Consider the following 25015-nt stretch of genomic DNA (forward strand, 5'->3'; position numbering starts at 1 on the left):
CCTCCTCCCAGCACTATCTCCTCCCTTTGAATAGAGCCCGGCAGGGCTTTATCAGCCAGTGCCTTCTGCCACCAGGAAACCAGCTGCGGTGAGTTCCCTGTTCTTTGTAGTCGGGGCAGGGGCTTGTTTGTCTCTTCGTCTTCTCTTCTTTCTACTCTTTTTGCCCTTCTTTGCGGGAGAAATAGGTTTCAGATGGTCCGGACTGCGTAGAAGCAGCCAGGGCAGGGTTCTGGAAGGCTAGAAAGCAATTTTCCATAGCCACCCGCTCCTTGCTGAGACATGGAAAGGGGTGTCTTTCATTCAGGATTCTGAAGCAGGGTGCAAGCACCCCCCTGACTTCCACAGGGAGCAGGATTTTCAGCCAGGCATCCTCCTAATGTGGAAAAATTGATTCTGGTCTTACCCACAGCAGTTTGGGGCTTTGATCTTGAAATAACTAAGTTGGAGATGTATCAATATGACTCAAAAAAAAAAAAAAACCCAGAAAATAAAGAAACCAGGGCACTGGGCAGGGCCCTTTCCAATTATGGTTTTATGCCCTGCCTGCATGCGCTGTCACGCTGAAAGAAGGAGGGACTGGTGGTGACAGTGAAGCCACGGAATTGGCAGAGTCTCTATAACTTGCACTTAACTGTTGTGGAATTCAGACCCCAAGGCTTCTTCGGAGCGGTGTGCTCTGAAGAGAAGTGTTTTAACCAGGAGCCAGGAATATTTGACAGCATTTTCTTTGTTTCCAATTACAGCGTTGAAGAAAACCGTCCCACTACTAAAATAAATAACTGCCTAAAATAAAGATTATTGTAAGTACCAAAGGAGGTCAGTGCTGGAAGACTATTGTGATAGGGCATGACTGTTTAAATGCTTTCTTTATGCAAAACTTGGGGGTTATTTTAAAATATGACGCTTGAGGCATAGCCAGACTTTCGGGTCTCTCCAACTTCAGATATTTCTAACGTGCTGCTCAGAGAATGATCTGTTTCATAGAATGCAACAGGAAACACCGGCCAATGAAATCTTGATGTTGCTTATTGTAGTGATGAGTAACCGCTTCATTCACTCGTGAGTGATCTGAGCTTGGAAAAGTGCTTTCTGGTGTGTGCCGGGAAGCTCCCGAAATATTCTTGGGATGTTGGCTTTAGCTTATTACAGTATTGGTGTGGAGAGATGAGTCCTAGGGGTGCACGCGGCTCATGTTGAGGCATGGGAAGATGTTTGTTAGACTCTTCTTTCTGCAGAGACAGTGGTGAAAGGGGACAGTTGAATTTGTGCTTGTTCAGCCCCCATAGTTAAACCAGGATGATTTCAAAGTGTCAGGGAGATCTTGCTGTGTTTGCTCCCTCATGTGAACCTAGACTTTGAAGAGCTGTTCCTTCACTCCTTGTCGGCTCAGAGAGAATCTTAGGCAGCATTAAGGGAACTGGCTCTGCTGAGTAAACTTGTATGGTCTCTACTCTGAACTGCGGGTCTTCCCTTCTGGAAAACAAAGACTTGTAGTGCGTGCTCTATAGAACCTCACCTGGCTTTCAGTTTTTTGCATCTTGTGACTCTGAACAAATTGTGGAGTTGAAGGATTTCACTGTATCCATGATATGTGTGATTTAAGTGGTGGGAAATATATAGGAACCTTTTAGACATGGAAAAGGTAAGTACCTGCACTGAGGGACTGTGACAGTTCCTGCTGCCTTTTATTTCTTTTCTTATTTTCTGTGGGTCAAAGGCATGCAGGTCCCTGGGCTGAGATCTCTATGCCTGCTCGGATCGGGGCTGAGCATCCTCCACCCAGATCCTCCAAATTCCAGTAGGCAGGGGTCACACCCACCAACTTCCCCCCCCACCCCCACGCCCTGTAATTCCATCAACGGCCAAGACCCAGAGACTATAAAACCCAGCTCCCGGAAGCAACATCTTATTATCTCATTCCTACTTTGGACAAACTGGCAGACTACCGAATGTAACCTGCCCACATGGCAGAGTCTGGCAAACTCCCCATGGTGTACCCAATATGTCAAATACCAGTAACAATGATAGGTCTCATTCTCCTAACTCTGAAAGAGCCTTGAATATGGCACTTTTAAAAAAATCTCAGGTCTAGGATGAAGGAGACGTTACTGGGGCCTGCTCGAGGTAATCAATGAATAACAGGATGGTCATAATCGTGATTTTCTGCGACCATGTATAACATGAAATATTATTCTACTGAATTGCTTATTGCTGTTCTCTATCAAACAAAAATATACCAAATGCAATTTGCAGAACCATAGTTTGTTACTTAACTAGCCAGGCGGTTTAATAATGGAATAAAAACACAGACACACAATTCATTTCTAAGACATGTCATATTTTCCACCATTATGGAGTTTTCTGAATCACTTAGTTGAGTATAAGTTTTTCACATTCAAACCAAGCCAGTAGAAAAAAGTAAAAATTTAAAGGGGAAGAAAAAAGAGAGATACCAGACATACAACTTTTCTAGAATACAACTTTTCTTTTATTTATTTGGGGACCATACCCAACTGGGCTCAGAGCTTACTCCTGGCTCTTCACTTAGGCACCACTCCTGGAGGTGCTCGGGGGACCACGTGTGGGTACACGGGATTGAACCTAGTCAGCCACATGAAAGGCAAGCGTCTTACACACTGTACTATCTCTCTGGCTCAATAAAAATATATATTTTTTAAAAGGACAAAAAAATTGGAGACACAACCTCACTAACTGAGCACAAGCTTTGCAGGAAGCCCGAGTTCCATTTGACACCACAAGATCCCCCAAACACCTTTGGGAACCATCCTGAGGACCCCTCAGCACCACTGGGTGTGGTCCCAAAACCACATAAACACCAAACAAATGAGAAAGAAGGAAAAAAGAAATTTATAGTCATTACACTTGTTGAACTCCACTAAGTACACAATATTGTTTATTAATATTTTTAATTTTTATTGATTGCAATTTTGTGGTTTACAATACTATTAATAATGGCTTCTTGTGCACATAATTTCAAAATCACACCATCACTAGTGTGCTGTTTTGCTGATTATTAAGTTTATGCCAAGTATTTAATAATTATTATTTAAATATGAGACAAAATGCCATTTAACAGTCTTTTTATTATTAATTTATTTGGCTTGGGGGCTACACCTGGCTGTGCTCAGCACTTACATCTGGCCCTGCGCTCAGGGATCATTCCTGGTCAGGCTCAGAGGATGACCATATGTGCTGCCAGGGATTGAACCCTGCTAGGTTGCATGCAAGAGAAGAGAAGTTCCTTTTCCATTGTGCTATCACTCCAGCTCCCCTAACAGTCTTTCAGACTGGCATTATGCTGTGCAATCAATGTTTGATTACCAAGTAAATATACATATATATTATATAAAACTAAATAAATGTATTATAAATATATATTATATATAATTTAGTATGGTTCTGGAGCCACGGGTGCATTTCCATATTTCCGTGATTATGGCTGGGGGCTGGAGCAATAGTACAGCAGGGAGGGCGTTTGCTTTGCAAGTGGCCGACCCAGGTTTGATCCCCGTATGGTCCCCTGAGCAACGCCAGGAGCAATTCCTGAATGCAAAGCCAGGAATAAGTCCTGAGCATATAGCTGGGTGTGGCCCCCTTCTCCCCCCAAAAAATGTCCATGAATGTGGCACACCACATAAAGTATGTCATAGCAAGCCACCAACCCTAGACAACCACGAAAAGAAAATCAATCAACTGTAGCAAGGAAATAAGGTGCTGCTTATTTTCCTTTTCTTTTGTTTTTAGTAGTAATATATCTTTTTAAAAGATTCTTATTTTTCCTATGTAACCCTCAGGGGCTCAGGGTTCCTGGAGTGTGCAATACCAGACAACAACAACAAAGAGAAAGTCAATCCACAGCAGCAAGCAAATAAGGTGGGGGGTTTTGTTTGCTTGCTTTATGTTGTGTTGTTTTTAGTAGTACACGTATCTTTTTAGAAGACTTATTTATACTGTGTATTTGAGGGATTCGGGGTTCCTGGGGTGAATGACTCCCAGGGACTCAGTCAAGAGGCTGCAGAGTTCTAAGGGATGGGGGTGGGGAGCTGGGGGCGCCTGGGGCACAGTGCCAGGACCTCCCAGGCCAATCCCAGGATTGGGGGGGGGGCAGTCTGTGCAACACGGGGGCATCCCGGCACTAAAAGAGAATAATATGACAGGAAATAGAATCATGTCACAGGAAGTAGACCCCGCAAGGGACCTTGTGGCACCTGTAAATAACCAAACGGCAGTTTGGGTTATTGCATTACCAAAGTGGAACCTTAAGTATTGCCTTGGCAAGCTCCCCCGCCCCCGGTCTCCCCTAGTAATGAAACCCAACCTCCATGACCTCCCAGAGAAGAACAGCCTAAAGCAGCATCTGCGTGCTTGGGGCTCTCCTCCTTTCCATGTCTTTCTCGGGTCTTATCGCAAAGCCAGGGATGCCCTCCCCCAGCCCCCGGGTGGAGGTTTGTTCTAGGGTTCTCCGGCATCGAGAGAGGGAAGGCAACCCTGGCTGTCCCCGTCAGAATTGTGGTGCAGACATGCGAGGGTTTGGGACTGAGTCTTGCTGCCATGCTCTGGGCGCTGTTTTGTTCCCAAATGAAATGCACCCTGGGCTCAGCAGCTTAGCTCCTGTGGATGGAGAGGTTCGCCAGGTTCCTGGGGAAGGCTCTCTGGCTAGGAGGCGCTCGCTGCTTCTAGAACCTGCCTGCACACCTCGTGCATTGCACGTGCTCCTTCCTCAAGACCCTCCCCCCCCCACCCTGCACCCCCCAGCACAAAATACTCTGGGTCCAGGAGAGAAAGGAATATCTGAACAGGCTTTGATGCCCCGCGCTGGTACCATTCCCTCACGGTCCTCTCCGGGCAGACGTTTTAGAGCATAAAGCCTGCCCCCCCCCCAGAGATCACAGCTGGCTAAAATTAAGAATGGCCTGTGGGGTCCAGAGCAGCCGCACTCCCTGCATTACAGCTGCTGGCCCTGGGAATGTCTTCCTGCACCCCAAGTTTAGGGCGCCTTCTGAGCAGGTCTGCGCCTGGTATGATGCCCAGGGCTATGCCTGATGCCCTTGGTCCAGAGAGACACATGGCACTCGCCTTGCTAGACTGATGGAACTGTACGGAATTTGTTTGTTTTGTTTGGGGACCACACCTGGCAGTACTTGGGGCTTACTTCTGGTACTTGGCTCAGGCATCATTCCTGGCAGGGCTTGTGGGAGTGTATGTGGTGCCAGAGATGGAACCTAAGTCAGCTGTGCACAAGGCAAATGCCTTAATGCTATCTCCCCAGCTCACTGCATGGAATTTTGACAACTGGGAAAGAAAGGGGAAGCTCACTACAGACTTTCAGTGCACCCAGTCTTTTGTATGTTGTTGGAATTGCTTGCTTTTATTTTCCCCTTAATCTTGAATTCCAGTTAGGCTGTGGGTTTTTAAAGTTTTCTAAAGAAATACCAGTACCTAGTGTGACATGTTAAGGTGAACTATAGCTTAAAGTTACTAGTTTCTCATGGCCAGTTCTCAAGCCTAAGCTTTTTTCTCCCCACTTTATTTAAACTCTGTGGCTTACAAAGGTGTTCATGATGATTTGTTATAGCACTTTGTATTCAAACACCAATCCCACCACCACTCTCATCGTCCCTCCATCATTGTCTCCATTTTCCCAACAACTCCTCAAGCCTGTACCTGTAGCAGGCCCACAGAAATTTATTTTTTATTGCTTGTTACTACTGACAGCTTAACAGAATGATTAAAAAATATTTCTATAGAAGAAAATTTGTGAAAGTTGTTGTATCTCACCATGGGAACATTAATTCCTTGTCTGAGGGTTTACTAAGCTGATGTTGCAAGTTAAATCTTCTGTGTTCATGTTTTGTTAGTTAATATTGTTTGGCTTCTATATTACATCCATCCAATCCAGTGCTATATTGTGTGTGTTGTTGAAGAGTTTGGAGATGTCTGGAGATGTCACAAATGTGGCCACATGTTACAGAAAATCCAGAATGTTTCACTGTGCCATCTGTAAGGCTCAGTTCTGAGGTGGCAGAATCCTGCCAGAGGCATGGTGGCAGTTTTGGGTTGTGGAAATGGCTGCCTGGGCTTTGGTAGGGCAGAAGCTAGCCTGCCCCCTCCTGAGATTGCCCTGAAGGTCTCGGCCAGGAAAGGGTGTCTGAGAAATTTCAGCAGCTTGTTGATCTCTTTTGAGATTTATTTATGAGTCAGGTCTGAGTTTTGGAACAAATAGTCAAGGCTTCCTGGGGCTCAGAGGGGACTCACTGTATATAACAAATGGTTCTCTGAGGGGCAAGGAGATTGCTCCGTCAGCTGAGAGCAGGAGGTGGGGTTAGAGCTCCAGCACCACCTGGTGCATCTCCCTCCACCCCCACCACACCCCCAGATAAATAAATGGTTCCCTGGGGCAACCAACAGTCACTGTCCATCCTGGAAGATCTCTCTCACTGGCATCTGAATATCCTCTACTTCACCTCAGTCTATGGATGTTGGAGTGACATATGGCAATATGACCTCTCTATTAGGCTATGCCTTCAGACAAGAAAAGTTCAGTCTTGACTTAACTGCAGGTCAGGGTGGGGGGAGGGAATTCTAGCCACCCAGGTTCTCAATCAGGTCTGGCCTGTTATATTATCAAGTTTCACATCTGTATCTCCAGATCTAGGAGGTGATGTATTTAAAATGCTCTAAAATAAATAGGCATGTACCGGAAGTTTTGCAAACATGAATTTTTTCACCTGTAATAACTCTTATACATAATTGCTTCTGCAGGGGATAAAAATGCCACTTTTCTGATTTTATTCATTGCTCCCTGCTGTAGAACTTGACGAACTCAGTAACAGAAACTCAGCAGTTATAGTTGAGCTGTTTGGGGTGCTTTGTTTGTTTGATTTGGTTTGGGGGGCATTCCTGCTAGTGCTCAGGCTAATTCCTAGTCCTGCACTCAGGGATCACCCCTGGAGGGGTTGGGGAACAATATGGGGTTCTGGGGATTTAACCTAAGTAAACCAGGTGCAAAGCAAGCATGCTATCCATTGTACTACCACTCTAGCCCCCGCTGGGCTGTTGAGAGTGTGTGTGTGTGTGTGTGTGTGTGTGTGTGTGTGTGTGTGTGTGTTTTCCGAGAATTAAACCTAGGTCTCATACATGCAAGACAAGTGCTCTAATCACTGAACTATATGTGTGACTTAAAAAAAATTTTTTAAAAATCCTTCCTGGGGCCAAGAGATATGTCAAAGGGTTGAAACACATGCCCAGTTGGCACCTCCAGGTATTATCCGAATAGCCCCCAAGTATAGGAAGATGTGACCCCTGGACCCCAGCACTACTGATGAGCTCCCACTGCCAGGTAAAGATAAAATAATTTCTCGGATAAGACTATAGCTCCAGTAGATATGAAATCTTGAATCCTGTGCTCCCTTTCGCACTCCCCACACACAGACCCTTAATGAAAATCTTCATAAGAGAACTCACTAATGATGGTGGCTAACACTGTTTTGCCCAGCAAAATTAGCTTTGTTCAGAACAGGATGCATAAATCACTCCTTTATGTAATGATTAGTGGTCTGCCATTGTTTCGAAGTGAGATGGCGAGTTGCCCCCATTGGTTTCCGTCCTGGGATTAATAGAAAGTCCGACTAGAGTCAGGAATTTTCTTAAAGGGCATAACTTTTTATCTGTTGATAACAATTTGTTGGCTCTGATAAATGAAGCAGTGTTAGAGCCCCAAGGAGCTGAGCATACACCTCCCTTCCAGTGAGGCCATGGGATACAATGGGTGATTTAGCTGCATGAGCTGGGGGTGGTTCCTTGGCACATCCCAGGCACCTACAGAGCCAACATTCACCATTAGGCTTTCAGGGTTTAGAGGTGTGGCATGCCCTATACTCACCTGGCCAGGATCTTGACTTACCTTACACACAAGGTGTTTTTTCCCTTGGCTTTCTTTTTACCCTCACTGGGATCCCATACTCAGTATCCTTTTGTAACTGTCCTTGACGCCAGGACCCCTTCCTTCCTTTTTGTCTGCCAAACTGTAGAGTTCCATGGTCTGATGCTCTGAAGGCAAACTCATTATTTCTATTGTTCAGGACATTGGAAGAGCATCTGAGTGAGCACAGCCACAGTTAGACTTAGCTTACCTGGAGCACATTTCCTGTCTCCATGCCTTGGCCATTCCCTTTCCTTTGATTCCCCCTACCCTCACAATTTCCCTTGGTTGTTGTGATGGCTGAGGGTTACACACCTCCTTGGTTGTGGAGCTTGAGCTTCCAATGACGATGCTTGAACACCTGTCTCAGTACTCATAGAGGTCATGCACATGAAAGCCAAGATGCTTGTGTGCATTATGCTCACACAAAGCTCATGTGACATCACTGTAGTATTTATACACATGCTATGGAAGTTGGCCAGGTGCTCACACTCATGCTTGTGGGGGTGCTCTCACACACACACACATACTCTCTCAGGGTTGCACCTTTGGCATTGAGCTCAAGAACCTTTAGTTGTGGTGCTATCTGAGGATCACACACTCGATTTGTGCTCGTCCACACTTAGTTGTGCCCCAGAGATGGTGCACTCAGCTGAAGTGTCAGGCCAGTCCCACACAGCAGAGCTTCCAGGACCACATTTGTGCGTGTGGACTGCACCAGGGATGGAACTTATGACCTCACAGTGAAAAGGAGGAAATTTTGCTGCTGAACCATGCCTGGATCTCACGTAATTTCTTATATTACAGCCCTATGGTTTCCAGCAACTCTGTCTGCCTCCACCTTCTCTAGCTCCTAGACCTTCATAGATAATTATTCTTGCATATAAATAAAATGATGTAGCTGGGGCAGTTTACCTGGGTTGAGAATCTAGTCAAACCATCTTGACTTGAAGAATCTCTATCATAGGTTATACAGTCTGTATTGACACATACTGTTTTGAAACATTTTTGTTCCTTTCCAATCTTTGAACTATAAAACTCTCTTTTTTAAGATGAAATTTTAATTTCCGAAGACTGCTTGTCTTTAAAAGCAGTGGATTTGTCTGTGTTGGTGAGCAGATCATGTGGTCACTTGGTCCCTGGTTCTTGTGTCAACAACGGGCAGCTTAAGCATTGGAACTTAGCCCTTTTGACGTTTTTCTTTTTGACTCATTTCATTGAAACTCCCAATTTTTCCATCTTTCTCAGTAGATGGAGTCTTTTGTGGATGGCATGTAGTAAGGTGCTTAATCAATATGTGTTAAACCAGAACTAGAACTTGATGAGATATAAGGCCAGAAATGTGTCTTGGTAGTAGTGACAGTAAAGGTAGGAGGGGCTTGAGGTGAGGATGATGCTAAAGGAATGATGCCAAGGTCCAGAAGAAGTTCCTTTAAGTCTCTGACTGCTCTGCCCAGACCCATCACCAGGCAGTCCGAGGTGTTCTGCATCAGGGATTGAAGAAATCCTGTTCTTTTCAAGAAGCCTGAGAAAGAGGAAGCAAACCTCATGGAGGACAGTACCAGGATGGAGAAAGAGGACTCAAGTGAAAGCCAGATGTCAGCATATCAAAGGAGACGGTGCATCCCCAGGGTGCTAACCTACGTCACTGGGGATATGAGAGAGCTTGCCGACTGGCTGAAAGGTATGTGTGCCTCCAGTCCTCAGAGAGTAGGGACAGTGACTTTAGGAAGCTGTTTTGCTGGTTCTTCAACTTCAATCTTTAATTTTAGTCTCCTGCCTTAATTTTTTAAGCACAGAAAAATGTTTGCTTTCAAACATGATTCCTTTATTTATGTAGCAATGTAGCACTGTCCTCCTGCTGTTCATCGATTTGTTCGAGCGGGCACCAGTAATGTCTCACAACAAATTGTGAGACTTGTTGTTACTGTTTTTGGCATATTGGATATGTCACGGGTAGCTTGCCAGGCTTTGCCCTGAGGGCGAGGTACTCTTGGTAGCTTGCCGGGCTCTCTCCGAGAAGGGCAGAGGAATCGAGCCCGGCCAGGTGGGCCTCATGCAAGGCAAACGCCCTCCCCACTGTGCTACTTATTTTTACTTTATGTTGAGATGATCACAACATGAAATCTACCCTCTTAACAAATTTTTTAATTTAAGGGGCCATGATTTATAAATTTGTATGTGATAGGTTTTCAGGCATATGTTGTTTCAATACCACTCTCACTACAGTGTCAATTTCTCTCTGACAATGATCCCAGGTTTCCTTCTATCCCCAGTCTGCCTCCTTAGCAGGCACATTTTAAAGTGTATTTATAAAAGTTTGGGGCTCCTTTTGGCAGTGTTGTTGGCTCTGTGACTTAGAGATATGCCTACACCTCACCTCTATACTACTGATGTAACAAGGTCGCTGGCCCCTGCCCCTGTTGCCCCCCTACTTCTTACTCCCCCTCCCCACCCCTCCATTTCTTTCCTTCACTGCTCTCATTTCTTTCATCTTCCCCTACCTTTTAAAATGTATTTCTTTCTTTCCTATTTTGTAACATTTTTTTGGAGGGGGGATAGGAGATTCAGCCACACCCAGCTGTGGTCAGGGATCACTTCTAGTAGTACTCAGAGGACTCAGTGTCAGGGGTCCAATCTGGATCAGCCACGTGCAAGGCCAAGTACTTTACCCAGTATAATATCTCTCTGGCTTCTGTTTTATAACATTTTAAATGGTCCCTTCACAACCTGGCTCTAACCCATAACTTTATTTCTTGAAAACTGATGGTTTAGAGTCAGGAGCTATCATAGCAGTTAGGGCACACGCTAGACTGGATCCTCAGCAACTCTTGGCTTCCCAAGCGACACTGGAGATAGCCCTGGGGGACCCCTGCTCTTAGCACTACAAGGACATAGCAGCATTGCATCCTTATACCCTAGCATTTGTCAAAATCACCAGGAGTAACCCCTGAACACCTTTAAACTAAAAATTCAAGGGCCTGGAATATAGCTCAGTGGTATGGCATGCTCCTTTGTGTGTCTGAAGCCCTGGGTTCAATTCTTTTTTTTTTCTTTTTGGGTCACACCCGGCAACGTACAGGGGTTACTTCTGGATCTGCACTCAGGAATTACTCCTGGCGGTGCTCAGGGGATTATATGGGATGCTGGGAATTGAACCCGGATCGGCCGCATGCAAGGCAAACGCCCTACCCACTGTGCTATTGCTCCAGTCCCAGCCTGGGTTCAATTCTTACATCGCCAACCCACAAACCCTGAAATTGGACGGTGTGTAATTCTTTTTTTTTTTATTTAAATCTGTCTCTCTGAGCATAGTAAATCAGTGTGCTCTAGACTTCCTGAAGCTCAGGTTCTAGAAGGGTTTGTGTGGGTAAGCCTAAAGCTTTCAGAGACTGGGAATCTCTAAAGGATACAGAGAGAGCTTTAAGGAATTGAAAATCGTTTTCACTTTCATTCAAGGAGGAGTTGATGGTTTTACTCAGAACTTAGAAAGTTGTTTTTCTCAGGATGATTCCTGGACTTAGTGTCTTGCACCCAATTTCTTAATCCCATTGATTTTGTGTCTTCCAGACAAACCCCCGCTGCTCCAGTTCGTTGACTGGATTCTTCGGGGCATATCCCAAGTGGTCTTCATCAACAACCCCATCAGTGGAATACTGATTCTGGTGGGGCTCCTGGTGCAGAGCCCGTGGTTGGCTCTCAACGGCTGTGTGGGAACGGTGGTGTCCACCCTGACGGCCCTCTTACTCAGTCAGGACAGGTAGGTGTGACCCTCTAGCCTGAGAACACAGGAAACCCATGAGTGATTTGGGGCAATAAAGCCCCACCCTTCTCAGGATAAAAAAAAAAAAAAAAAAGAAAGATCTTTGTCTCAGAGAACTCTCTATTTGCCTTTAGTCAGGACTAAAAGAATCATTTATAACCTTTTCTTCATGGCACTTGGAGAGGTGGCCAGTCTACATGAACCTAGGTTCTCATGTCAGCGCATGGTAACCAGAACTAATCTACGCTTAATTCCCAAGAAGTGTCTAAAAAAACATTGTTGGATGCCTGATCAATTATTTCTTAACATTTTTATGAGGAAATATGTCTATGTCTCTGGAGCCAGAGAAATAGTACAGTGGGAAGGTATTTGCCTTGCGTGTGGCTGATCCAGATATGAGACCCTTTCATTGCATGTGGTCAACCCAGGTTTGATCCCTGGAATCCCATATAGTCCCCTGAGCATCAACAGGAGTGATTGCTGAATGTAGAGCCAAGTGTAATCCCTGAACAATGCCAGGTGTGGCACAAAAACAAACAAAAAATATATCTATGTGTTCATGGAGAAAAAATGTCTTAGTGGTTTGAGAGTCCCGATGATAGTTTGTTCCCATGATTATTTTAGCAAAATCATTCTTCATAAATAGTGCAAAGGTTGGCTCAGCTTATAGAGACATGAATGACCACAAATTACAAGTTCTGACTTAGGAGAGTATTGAGGGGTCTTCCGAAATATGTAGCACTATAGCACTGTCCTCTCATTGTTCATCGATTTGCTCGAGCAGGCACCAGTAACATTGTGAGACGTGTTACTGTTTTTGGCATATCGAATACACCACGGGCAGCTTTCCAGGCTCTGCTGTGCAGATGAGATATAATAAGTATTTTATATCCCCATTCAATGGTTCCATCATTGAATGGGGAGTGAGTTTACTCCTCTAGGCAGAAGACAGCTAACTCCTGAATAACCAGTTCAGTCTTCCAAGTGCCTGAGATCAATGCCTAGTTCCCAGAAGATGGTCCACAGACAACTAAACTCTTTTAACTTTACTGAAAATTGCCTAAAGAGGTTCTCAGAAGAGTCAGTCAATATTCCACTTTCCCAACAAGTCAAGGAACCTGAATTTTCCTCTGTCAGTGATGATTTTGTTATCTTAGTTTAAACCCTATTCTAAGGCTTGTGAGAAAAAGAAATGGACTTTATAGTTTGGGAGTGGGTACACATTTGTGCCATATTGAATAAATTCCTTCATTGCTTTGCTCCAGCATGACCTGCTTTCCTAATCAGGTTCTGCTTAGAAGACCAGCCATGGCTGCAGGTGTTAGTTTGCAGACCTCCGTGGTAGACATTCTAAAGTGCATTTAAGTCACATGAATGTGGTGATTTCTATCTTAAGAGAACGCATTCTATGGCTGTAAGGCTGTCATTCTGCGACCTGCAGACATTGCACTCATTTTCTGTTGAGCACATCCATGCACTTAATCTCCAGGTAGTTGCGGGGAGGACAAGTCTTTGCACAGCTCCACCCTGTCATCGGAGAGTCCCAGTGTCTAGAGGGCATTAGCACTTCCTGAGCTAACCCGATACAAATTTCTCCACCTCCCACATGTCCTGAGGGATAATTTAAGGGAGACAATGGACTCTAGAACAGGAATCCCACCTCTCTTCTCTCCCTGGATGAATGGAAGTGATGTCACCTTTCTGTTGATCTGGAGACTCCATGTCAGAGCAAGCCAAGAAGACACTCTTATGCCATCATGTCACCTGGTCCCACCCTGTGCAGTGGCTCTAGACTGCTTCACCTCCCCCTCAGGTCCTGCACTAGACCCCACCCCCTCCCTTTACCATGTTCACACCCATCTTCACAGTTGCAGCCCCAAAGACTTTTACCATGAGTGAGCCTTCACAGAGCTCTCCTTTGTCACATCTCAGAAGCTCAGGAGATCTTGCTTGTCAACGGTTTTACTCAGTAAGTAGGCTGGAGAGATTGTAGAGCCAATTAGGCATTTGCCTTGCACAGAGTGTACACAGGTTTCATCTCTGATACTGCATATGATCCCTGAACATTACCAGGAGCTATCCTTTTTTTTTTTTTTTTTTTTTTGCTTTTTGGGTCACACCCTGCGATGCTCAGGGGTTTCTCCTGGCTTATGCACTCAGGAATTACTCCTGGCGGTGCTCGGGGGACCATATGGGATGCTGGGAATCAAACCTGGGTCGGCCGTGTTGGCTGCGTGTAAGGCAAACGCCCTACCCACTGTGCTATCGCTCCAGCCCCCAGGAGCTATCTTTGAGCACAAAGCTAGGCATAAGCACTGGGCACAGCTGGGCACAGCTGGTCCAAGCCATCATGCCACACACAAGCCATCCATACACACACAAAAGAATTATTCTGAAGAGGTCAGAGATATAGTAGAGGATAAAGATGCTTGCTTTGCATGCAACCAATTTGAATCCCCAGCACCACATATGGTCCCCTGAGCACTGCCAGGAGTCAGTCCTGAGCAGAGAGCCAGAACTGGTCCCTGAGCATGATAGGGTGTGACTCCAAACCCCTCTCTTTCCCCCAGTAAATTATTCTATTAAAAACATTCTGCTCTTACCAGCGGGAAAATTACCAATAGAAACTTCCCCATAGGACTTTTTGGGTGTTTTGTTTACTTGTTTTTGAATTTATTTGAAACACCATGATTTACAATACCATTTATGATAGGGTCTCATGCATATAACATTCCAGCCCCGTACTCTCTACCGCCAATGTCTGCTTCCCTCCACCATTATCTCAGTGGAGGACAACTTTTATAAGTGAGATTAAATTCTGTGAAGTAAAACAGACATTAAAAAGCCATAGGTGTGGGCTGGAGAGATAGCACAGCGGGTAGGGCATTTGCTTTGCACGCGGCCAACCTGGGTTCGACTCTCAGCATCCCATATGGTCCCCTGAGCACCGCCAGGAGTAACTCCTGACTGCGGAGCCAGGAGTAACCCCTGTGTATCGCCGGGTGTGACCCAAAAAGAAAAAAAGAAGCTATAGGTGTGAACTCAGCAGACATTCCATAGAATCCCTTTGCCAAAGGCGAAGTCATTGTTTTTCTCTGTAATCATGTGAAAATATATACTCAGAGGTAAACTGGATGCCCTGGAAGATGAAAATATATGCTGAGTTGGAAGATGAATGCTAGTGAGTTCAAAGACACTTATGAAAGTAAATTTACTTTTCAAGCATCTTACATCTTGCACCAAGAAAATCAGACATAGGAAACAGTTTCATGTAAAAGTTCCATTCAAGTCAGTGGCCTTTAATGATTTAAAAAAAATACTAACTTTTCAAAGGAAAGGCTGAAAGGAAGCAGAACGGGTTGCTAATTTCCTTTTCCTCCCCTCGATGCTAGAATTTCTATCTTTAGCTGGGATGCCTGAGTCCGGGAGTCACTATCTGCACATTTGTGTTTTTAGCTGTGTCTGTTGCACCTTATCAGTATTCGTGTGGTTCTTTATAAATTTTGAAATTTATTGTTAGGTAATCACCTCATTTTCTCATTAAGATCTGGAAGCTATGCCCATCATTAATTAGGGAGCCAGCCCAAGTGCGACTGTCCCCACCCTCAAAACTATCGTTGTTCCTCTTGTGCTCAGGGCAGCCATAGCGGCAGGGCTCCATGGCTACAACGCCACGCTGGTGGGGATCCTCATGGCTGTCTTCTCAGACAAGGGAGAATATTTCTGGCTGCTGTTAATCCCCGTGACTCTGATGTCTATGACGTGGTAAGTTGTACCTGGTTTTCAAACATGTTTTAAAAATAAGGATGAGGTGGTGCAGTGGGGGGAAGGAATGGGGAGTTGCTGTTTAAAGGGTGCAGCGGTTTGATTTTATAAGACAAAAACTGTGGATGGAGTTGGAGTTGATGGCTGTTCAAAAATGTGTCCTCAAAGCTCCTGAGCTGCACCCTTGAAACTCATGAAGGGACCAGGGAGATGACTCAAATAATAGAACACATGCCGAGGCTGGGCACGGCTCTGCTTTGATGCCTGATCCTGTGTGTCCCTGAGCTTCCCAGCTCAGCTAGCTGTGGTCTCTATAAAAAAAAAATTAAAGTCAGTATATGGTCAGTTTGAAGTGCTCTACATTGTACACATTCTTTGGGGAGAAACAATAAATAGAGATTCAAAGTGTGTCTGTCAGAATCTACTGGTGCATATGATTTTTCCACATACTCCTTGTCCACCAAGATTTTAATGTAATGGTCTGGGAATTGCCCTGGCAGTGGCAATTCTAACTGTTCTCCAGAGAATTCTAAAGGTCTCCAAGAGCTGAATCCACTTCCTAGGTCAGAGGTCATCAAAACTGCCCACTCTGAGAGTCAATGACTGTTTCTCTCCAGTCCTGAGGTTGACTTGGTCAGTCTAGGGCGGGGCCTCAGGGCATGCTTTTCTCAAAGGTTCCCAGCTCAAGCTGGTGTGACTAACCCAGGAACCCCACTCTGAGAGCGTGTCTCGATAAACTTAACCACTTGCCTTGCTCCCTTCTAAAAATGCTCTTTATTGAATTGAATTCAATTCTATTTTTTTAATTGACCCTAAATTCTTTAAACTAGTTTCTGTGTTGACATGATCTTAAATCCTTTTTCTAGAAGTCAGAATTCCTTTCTACTATGGTGTATTTAGAATTAAATTACGAGGAGTTGGAGAAATAGCACAGGGGTAAGAGCAGTTGCCTTGAAAGCAGCAAGTCCCAGATCCATCCCCACCACTGCATGGTCCCCTGAGCACAATCCTCGAGGAATCGCCCCAAGTATGACCCCCAAACATAAAGAAGTAAAACAGGAATAAGGCTACATGTGAGAAGCACGGCCTCCTATGGGCAATGTCTGTGACCTGCCCACCATTATTATGTGATTTGCTCTTAAGTGGTGGTTCCAAGTCTGGGAGACCATGAGAGCAAACCCAAGGAGTCCCAGATCATGGGATCTAATCACCGTTCACAGACAGGGAAACAGCAGCTTTCCCATGGTCCACCCACTGTTTCAGGGTCTCTCTGCCCCTGCCTGCACACTCTGGACAATTGTTTCTGTTTCAGAATAGATATTCTAATGACTTATGAAAGGGCTGAAGTGGGAACTCAATGGATTGAGTGCACAGTTTGCCTGTGGGAGGCCCAGGTTTGATCCCTGAGCATTACTGGGTTCCACCACCACCTCACCCCCCAAAAAGCCATTAAAAATACTAGTGGCAATGATGTCAAGTCCAAGGTTTTGTCAGGAAAGTTAAATTACTCCAGCATATAAAGATTTTCTTCATCTGCCTGACTTCTCTTCCTCTGGGTTATTTCTGTTTTCAGCCCAATTTTCTCAAGTGCACTGGGCTCCGTGTTTTGCAAATGGGACCTGCCTGTCTTCACCCTGCCCTTCAACATGGCGCTGTCCATGTACCTGTTGGCCACAGGACATTACAATCCCTTCTTCCCAACCATACTGTTCACACCTGTAAGCACCGTTCCCAATGTCACCTGGTCTGAGCTCAGCGCCCCGCTGGTAAGAGACACAACTTTCTCAGATGGACTTATCTATGGGTGTCATTTCCTCCAATTCTCCTGCCTTCTTCCAACTCCAAAGTGTTACTGTCCATGAACCTCCCACCTTTCCCTAACTCCTGGAGAACTGTCCTCCATTGGAAGCCAAACATGCCATGCAAATATTGCCCTAGTTTGGTTGAGTGTAAATGAGAGCCAGTGCTTGCTAACAGAGCACTCCAGCCCAGATTTAAGTCTTCTACAGTCTGCCTCCTTTCATCAAGGAGGTGCTTCCATTAGATCTCATTATGGAACAGCTCTATTCTGTTTTTCCTTAGAGTCAATCTCATAAAATATGTACAAGAGTTCAGGATTGCTTCTCCGCTTTGGCAGATATCAGAATCATTGTTCTGTTTGATTGTTTTGTTTTACTGAGGTAACTGGTTTATATAACCGTATATGCCTGTGGGTACATTTCCACACCTCTTTAAAATATACATTGTGCCTAGGTTGACCCAGTTTTGAGGGTGGGGGTGGGAACAGTTTCCTTCTAGCCTTCACATCCATAGTCAAATTGCAGGGAGTAATACTCTTTCCGTGTACATAGACATGTCTGGCTCCATATCCTGATCTCATGCCTTAGAAAAGTCCAGGGAGATAGAAGTGTAATCTGGGATTTCTTCCATCCTCAGTGCAATGTATGTGTGTGTATGTGTGTGTGTGTGTGTGTGCATGTGTGCTTGCGCATGCGTGTATGCATATGTATGCATGTGTGTGTGTGTGTGTGTGTGTGTGTGTGTGGGGTGGTAGCAAGACTACCCTAGAAACTTATCAGCCAGTGGAGCAGAGTGTCAATGTGTGATGGGTCAGGAATAGAAAGGCATTTGGAGAAGGTGTGCCTTCCTGGCACCAGGGAAGGGTGGGTGTGTCTCAGGATGAAGCAGAGCAAGTTGGGTTTTTCCTTAGTGAAAGAGATTCTTGTGGTTGCTAGAATAAATCCATGACTGCACCCCATGTGTTTGTGGGTATCCAGTAGGTTTCCATCCCACCGTTTTAATCCCTTCCTTTTCTACATGGCTTTTGTAGCTGTTGAAAGCTGTGCCTGTGGGGATCAGTCAGATCTACGGCTGTAATAGCCCGTGGACTGGAGGCATCTTCCTGTGCGCCATCTTTCTCTCCTCCCCACTCATATGCCTGCATGCAGTCATTGGCTCACTGCTGGGGATAGTAGCAGGTAAGTCAGAGCGCCGCGCCCCCAGCTCTGCACTTCCTCCTCCATCCTGGATCCCTGACCCCTAGTCCCTTCCTGAAGGGTCTGTTTCTAGGGGAACAATGCCTTCCCCTACTTCTGGACCCCACCTGGAAGCAATCTGAGTTCTCATCCTGCCTCTGGTCCTGCCCGCCTTGCCCACTAGGACTCAGCCTCTCGGCTCCATTTGAGAACATCTACGCTGGCCTCTGGGGGTTCAACAGTGCCCTGTCCTGCATTGCAATTGGAGGCATGTTCATGGCACTCACCTGGCAGACCCATCTCCTGGCTCTTGCCTGCGGTGAGTAACACCGTATGGGGACGGGGCAAGTCATTTGTTACTCTGGGCTTGAAAGCAAAGGGGGGGGGGGGACAAACTTTTAAAAAAGAAAGTCAGTGTGATAAATTGGGGGTGGGGTTCCAGTTAGGATTCCCTGTTTTCTAAGTATGTCCCCAGGTAATTTCCAGCCCTGTAAAAGGCTCCAAGCTAGGCTGCTGCTCCATGGGGTGTGGTGAAGACAGGCGCACCCTATTGGGCCCCACTAGCCAGTTGCCATACCTCTAATTGAGGAGTAGCCTTGACTATCCCTTGGTCCTTCCTGAACTATTTGACCTAAGGAGCCAAAAGGAAAGTGCTTAAGCTAAATCTGGAATGCATTGGTCCTGCCCAATCACATGCCATTATCTAGGGTGCTGAGAGAACAATGCTAATGCAGTCATTCCCAAATTTGAGGGTTTGGTAGGAAAACCATTTCAAAAGCTTGTTAGTTATTGCTGCCCCTCTTCCACCCCTTCCTGTCCTGCTCCAGAATCAGACCTGGTGTCATTGCTGGGGAAGTTGGGGAGGGGGCTATATTTTGAGCGAGGTATCTGATGGGTCTGAGACTGCCCTGGGGGGTCAGGATGTGAAAACCACTGTGTTAATGAACCTCTTCAAAGCCCTACTCTAACCAGCAGTGATACCCCTGGAAGGTATTCTGGCCTTGCCGTACTGCATCCTCCTAACTTGGGGTTCTGAGCCCAGAGAGGTAGAGTAAGGCATCAGTTCAGCATAAATGCCAACTCAGATCCCATCTTCACAGTTAACTTCCCTGTCTGTTCCACCCATAACCCCTTCCACCCTGGCCAAGTTCTCTTCAGCTGTCCAGAGTAACCTTCAGTCCCTATGGCAAACCTATTGGTCTCATAGCCTCTCTTCAAGGAACAGTGATGGAAGACTAGAAAAGGTGCAGATCTTCATTGTAATCTAGTGGGAATACTTGTCCAGACTATTGATCAACTGAAGGACCAGTGCAATAGTAGTGCTGGGATCAAACCTGGACAGGTCATGTGCAAGGAAAGATCCTTACATGCTGAACTATTTCTCCAGTCCCTTACCAACTGACTCTTGTCAGGAGATGGGAAGGGTCGCAGCCCTCCCTGGCATACATTTGTGTATTGAGTAGGCAGCAGGAAGTGAAAATATTTTTCTCCTGCTCCCTGAATAGAACTTTCTGCCTCTTCATAGTCAGAACCCTGGGATTATAGTATGTTCACTTGGCTTTTTCCAGATCATCTCCCCCATCTTAAAATCCTTAACAAAATCCCAACCACAGAGTTGCTTTTGTGGAATAGACATGGGTTCTAAGGATGAGGAAAGGACATCTTCGGAGGTGACCATTGGCCTCCCATGCCTTCCTTTGTATAGTTCAGATTTTCTTTGCTAAAACAATGTAATAGTTAAGTCACTCCCCTGAATTTGTAAAGAGCCAAATCCCAGTGCCAAAATCCCAGCTCTGTTCATTTAAATTTCACCAGAAGACAGCTTCACCCTCACAAAAGTCATACCAATTTTTCCTTTCATTCACATTATGTGAGGTTCTGTTTCATCCTCACTGGGTACTTTCGGCCTCTTTAATCTTTGAACAAGACAGACATTTTGAGACAGACTTCCAGCCCCTCTTGTCAAGACAGCCTCACATGTAGAATACCATGACAAGTTTCAGCTTGCCCATATCACCCTGATACTGCCAAGCAAATGACCAGCCTTTATTTGTCAGCCAGAGTAAATAAATAACAGCCATTTATTGTGGAACTGCTCTCTTCATCATTCTGATGACTCTTTTGGGCAGAGGAATTCTAATAGAACCTGGGGTCATGCTGCCTTTCTCCAAACCTGAAACTATATTGCCAGGGAATGTCTTGAATTTCTTATTTCTTTTCCAGTTTTTTCCAGCAAAACTATAAACATGTTTTGCATCTCTTTTTCATGGTTGGGTTCTCATAGTGGGATGCACTCGTGGCAGCCTGTTGGGAGAAAGGTTGTTTACAAAGAACTAAAAGGCTGTTTTCCCTTAAGCACTTAGCACATGCATAGCATATACTCCAGCCCTTAGCCATCTCCCTGATCCCTGGGTAACAGTTATTCTTTAGGCTGCTTCACGAACATCTTTGAACCCCCTCTTCAATGCATGCTGAGTAAATGATCACTTTTCCCTTGAGATATTTGCCTTTGTTGTTGTACACTGAAAGTCACACAGACACTTCAATTACCTACAATTAAGATTTATTCTCACTGAGCTGGAGAGCTAGTACAGGAGGTAAGGAGCTTGTCTTGCATGCAACTGATCCAGGTTCGATCCCCACACCACCTGGTCCCCTGAGCACAGAGCCAGAAGTAGCCCCTGAGCACCAGTGGGTGTGACTCCACTCACCCACAATTTTTTAAATTTTAAAAAAAGTCATTCTTGCTCAAAGTGAAAGAAAAGAGCATGTGACTTCTTGACCTGTGTGCCATCTCAATAATACTGGGGGAAATGTGGGGAGAATGTCCAAGCTGACAGTCATTTTCTGTGATCTCTAAATTGCTACCTTGCTTTATAAACCATTGCTTTTTATAGATACCTTGTAACCCTGAATTTTTAATCACAGATGTAGAAGGATGGTACAGAAACCACATAGCTCAAAAAACACTTAGAAATTTCATTTTAATTCAACTGATTGAAATTCAACTTATTGAAATAAGCCCAAAGGAAGCTTTGTCTTCTACAGAAGGACCTAAGCTATAACAATACAGCAACACAATAGTAACCACAGACAAGCCACCTTGACTGGGCACTCTGTCTGCCAAGTCCAGACATTAACTCTTTTTATTCCTATACAATCTGTGAAAGATATTTCCATTCTCTTCATGGCAGAGGCAAGGGATTAGAGGCACCAAGCTTGTGAATGGTAGAACCCAAATCTGAACATCGAATTGCTGACCTTAAGCTCACACTTGTAACCAGGGTATGGGGTTAGCTGGGAAGCTGCCATTCCTAGGGGTTTGGGTCAGGGGACAGTTTCTCTGGTAAGGAAAAGTACACCATGCATTGTTCTTTCCTCTTTTTTTTGTTGCAGCCCTGTTTACTGCCTACTTTTCGATCAGCATGTCCCATATGATGGCTGTGGTGAGTCCATGTGCTCCTGCTTCAGCAGCACAGATCAGTTCTCTTTCCTGTGGGAATGTTCCCGGTGGAGGAGGGGGGAAGGGACTGCATGGTGATGGGGGAAGGGCCCAGGACACTGATACTCGCTGCTGCCTGGTCTTGCTCCTCAGCTTCCGTCACCAAGTAAATGTCAATTCTAGGTACCAGCACCAGCATACCCTGGTACATTTTTCAGCATGCTGAAAAACAGTGTTTGCTTGACTTCAAGAAGGGGAATTTAAGTTGAATAATGTACTATCTGTATCATATACTGATTGTTAAGAAGTTGAATTCAGAATAATCCTTTCCCCTCCTTTCCTTCCTCTGTTGATAGTGTGTTGCCATGATATGGTGTCACACACTTTCCTGTACTGCTCAAACATTTAGTTATAGGGTTCACACACATGCCTGCCGGGGTCACTCTGGTGTTTGCATATGGGCTTGTAAGGGGGTCACCATTGTGCTCACGTACATGGTCTCCAGGGGTCACCCTGCAGGACACAAATGTGTTACCCTGGGGGCCACGTTGAAGGTCACACACATGCTCCCCAGAGGTCGCGCCAAGGGTCACACTCCTGGCCACAGTGCTGGCCTATCCTTCCCCACCCCTCTCCTTTGTTTTTTGGGTCACACCCAGCAGCGGTGCTCAGAAACCAAATGGGATGCCAGTGACAGGCCCTGTATCAACTGCTTGCAAGGCAAGTGCCCTAGCCACTGTACTATCTTTCCAGTCGCACTGACCTATCTTTTTAGCTTCTGGCACATGCCTGACTGTGGTGTGGCCAGAAGTCAGTTGCAGCATAGAGCAGCTCAGACAACAAAGCCAACAGCCATAAACGTCAGAGCTGCAGGGTGACATTCAGCCCCTATGGAAGCACCAGACACAGACCTCTCGGCCTCACACTTCCACAAGGCTACTGTCTTGATACTCAGTTATGCCAACTTGAGAATATCTTTCAACTAAAATCCCAGTTGTCAGTGTGGTTTTTTTTGTTTGTTTGTTTTAATCAGGTCAGTAGTTTTTCACACCTCTTGTCTTTGTGTGAAGCCACACTTAGTCATCAAGACATAATTGGACCCAGCTCCTGGCTGAATTATTTCATGGGCAAACTCCTTGCCCATTAACTGCCTCCTGACACTGTCCTTCCATTTCAGAACTGTCTTGCCTGTGGATCTTCTCCATCCTGTCTTCTGAGGAGCTAGTACCTCTTGACTGTCCACCATACTTCCCCTCTCAGTAACCTTGGCTGATTCTCTCTCCCTCGACCTAGTTATCGGTGACAAAAGCTAGTCTCTGCCAGCCCCAGCCATGGGTGTGAAGTTTTGACTGCTAATGGATCAGACTGTATCAATCCATCTCAACAGCAGGCAGCAGAGCTGATCAGCTGATCTGATCTTTTGCAGATGCACTGTCTGTGTGGCAGGAAGTCAAATCCCTGTCGCAGGCCCTTCAACATGTTCACTGGAGCATTGTGGACCCTTTTACATGCCAAAAAGAAGGTTCAAGGACTCTGATCTCTGAGCCAAAAGTAGAAAGACTTTTCCCTAGCAGCAGCTAGGGGGATTTGTAAACTACAAATCCTTAGCTTCTGTTCTTTGGCATATCTGATAAAAGTGGCTCTTGAATGGGGCTTGGAACCTATATTTTTTGAAACTCCTCCAAGGGATTCTGTCAGGTCGTCAGAATTCCACCCTAGGAGCCAGATCCAGGGCATAGTGTCTGCTCAGTTTTGCTTAAGAAGGATCTTACCCTTGTGGAGCTTAGAATGAGAAGCCAGAATAAGGAGCCATAGTGAGAAGGAGAATAAGCAGAACCTAAGAGCTAGCCTAAGGGAGAGAGGATCCCATCGGCTGAACTAACAAAGGTGGCTGTGTGCATGTTATGAGTGATTAGAGACCAGTGGTGGTTTGCTAAGTGTCATCTCTGTGCCCTCTGGTATGGGACATCTTAGTGGAAGGGTTGGAGGGAGAGGCAGACAAAATAGACATGTAGTAGAGCAGTAAAGAATGTAGGATAACAAAGATTTAGACATATTACACACCCCAATATCTTAATCTCTGTAGGGACAAGCCCCGGGACTCACCCCTCAGACTGAAAAGCACAGGGGGCACCATGTGGGCTCACTTCCTGATAGGGATACCAAGAATCATGACCATGTCTCTCCTTCCCCAGTTTGGCTTGCCAGCCTGTACCTGGCCCTTCTGCTTGGCTGCGCTCCTTTTCCTCTTGATCACCACGGGAAACCGCAACATCTACAGAATGCCGCTGAGTAAAGTCACCTACACGGAAGAAAACCGAATTTTCTATAAGCATGCTAAGAAAAGGATGGCGGAAAGCCCTTTGTGAGAACAAGGTCAATGTTCACCACGGCCAAGGTCACAAGGCATTTCTGACCCCCTGCCTGGCAAACTGTCATTTTCACTGCTAGCAACTTTCATACTAACACTCCGGTGATCTGCTCTTAAGACATATTTTTGGTTTTTCATTTTAGACTCCAAGAACATCTTCAGACATGGGAGCAATATATCCCATGGGTGTGCTCTGGCTGGGGAATTTTAAACTCTAATGGGTCCTTGGCACTAAGACTGTCCCATGTTTATGAGTCATGGTGCTCCAACAAAAAGAAGGGAGGCTAGAGCTAGATATTGATTTATTTTTATAGATTCATCATATTTGATTGCTTAGATGACGCTAACAGTATTAAACATTAAGCTCTATGAACCTACTGAGCCTCAGGTGAATGGAACTCACAATCACAAAATCAAGGTCAACCTGGTATTCTCAGCTAAGCAGGCTGGCTTGTTAAAATCAATATAAGTTGCACATTGTAGACATGGTTAGCACTGGGGATGGGAGTGGGGAGACAGGAGCAGAGCAGATTGTTCACTGAGCTTATTCCTGGGTTCCTTAGTCTTGATGTTTGGGGGTGGGAGATGTTGTTTTCTTTTTCCAACTGATGAAGCTACAGGAAGGATAAAGAGATTTAATTAGTACAATTTTTCTATTTTGTCACTTTCCTTAGGAAACTGAAAAAGCTTTTTAAAAAAAATTTTTAATTAGTGAAACACCATGAGGTATAGTTGTAGACTTACACATTTTTGTGCT

At 45.3% G+C, this 25015-nt stretch overlaps 1 protein-coding gene across 3 annotated transcripts; it reads left to right on the top strand.

Annotated features, from left to right (window-relative positions):
- The first annotated feature begins 13 nt into the window (after positions 1-13).
- On the top strand, positions 14-25015 carry SLC14A1 (solute carrier family 14 member 1 (Kidd blood group)). Of its 3 annotated transcripts, none has more exons than XM_056138062.1 (9): positions 14-88; positions 9464-9626; positions 11513-11702; positions 15342-15470; positions 17044-17236; positions 18301-18448; positions 18630-18764; positions 21842-21891; positions 24083-25015. In XM_056138062.1, the coding sequence occupies exons 2-9, from the start codon at positions 9491-9493 to the stop codon at positions 24254-24256; spliced, it is 1155 nt and encodes a 384-aa protein (XP_055994037.1). In that variant the 5' UTR covers positions 14-88; positions 9464-9490; the 3' UTR covers positions 24257-25015. The 3 variants fall into 3 exon arrangements, with proteins under 3 accessions (XP_055994037.1, XP_055994036.1, XP_055994035.1); XM_056138061.1 differs by lacking the exon at positions 14-88 and adding an exon at positions 585-816; XM_056138060.1 differs by lacking the exon at positions 14-88 and adding an exon at positions 585-800 and having other exon boundaries at positions 24083-25014.

This window comes from Sorex fumeus, unplaced genomic scaffold (assembly GCF_029834395.1).
Source record: "Sorex fumeus unplaced genomic scaffold, SorFum_2.1 ptg000128l, whole genome shotgun sequence".
In the NCBI taxonomy this organism is placed as follows: Eukaryota; Metazoa; Chordata; class Mammalia; order Eulipotyphla; family Soricidae; genus Sorex; species Sorex fumeus.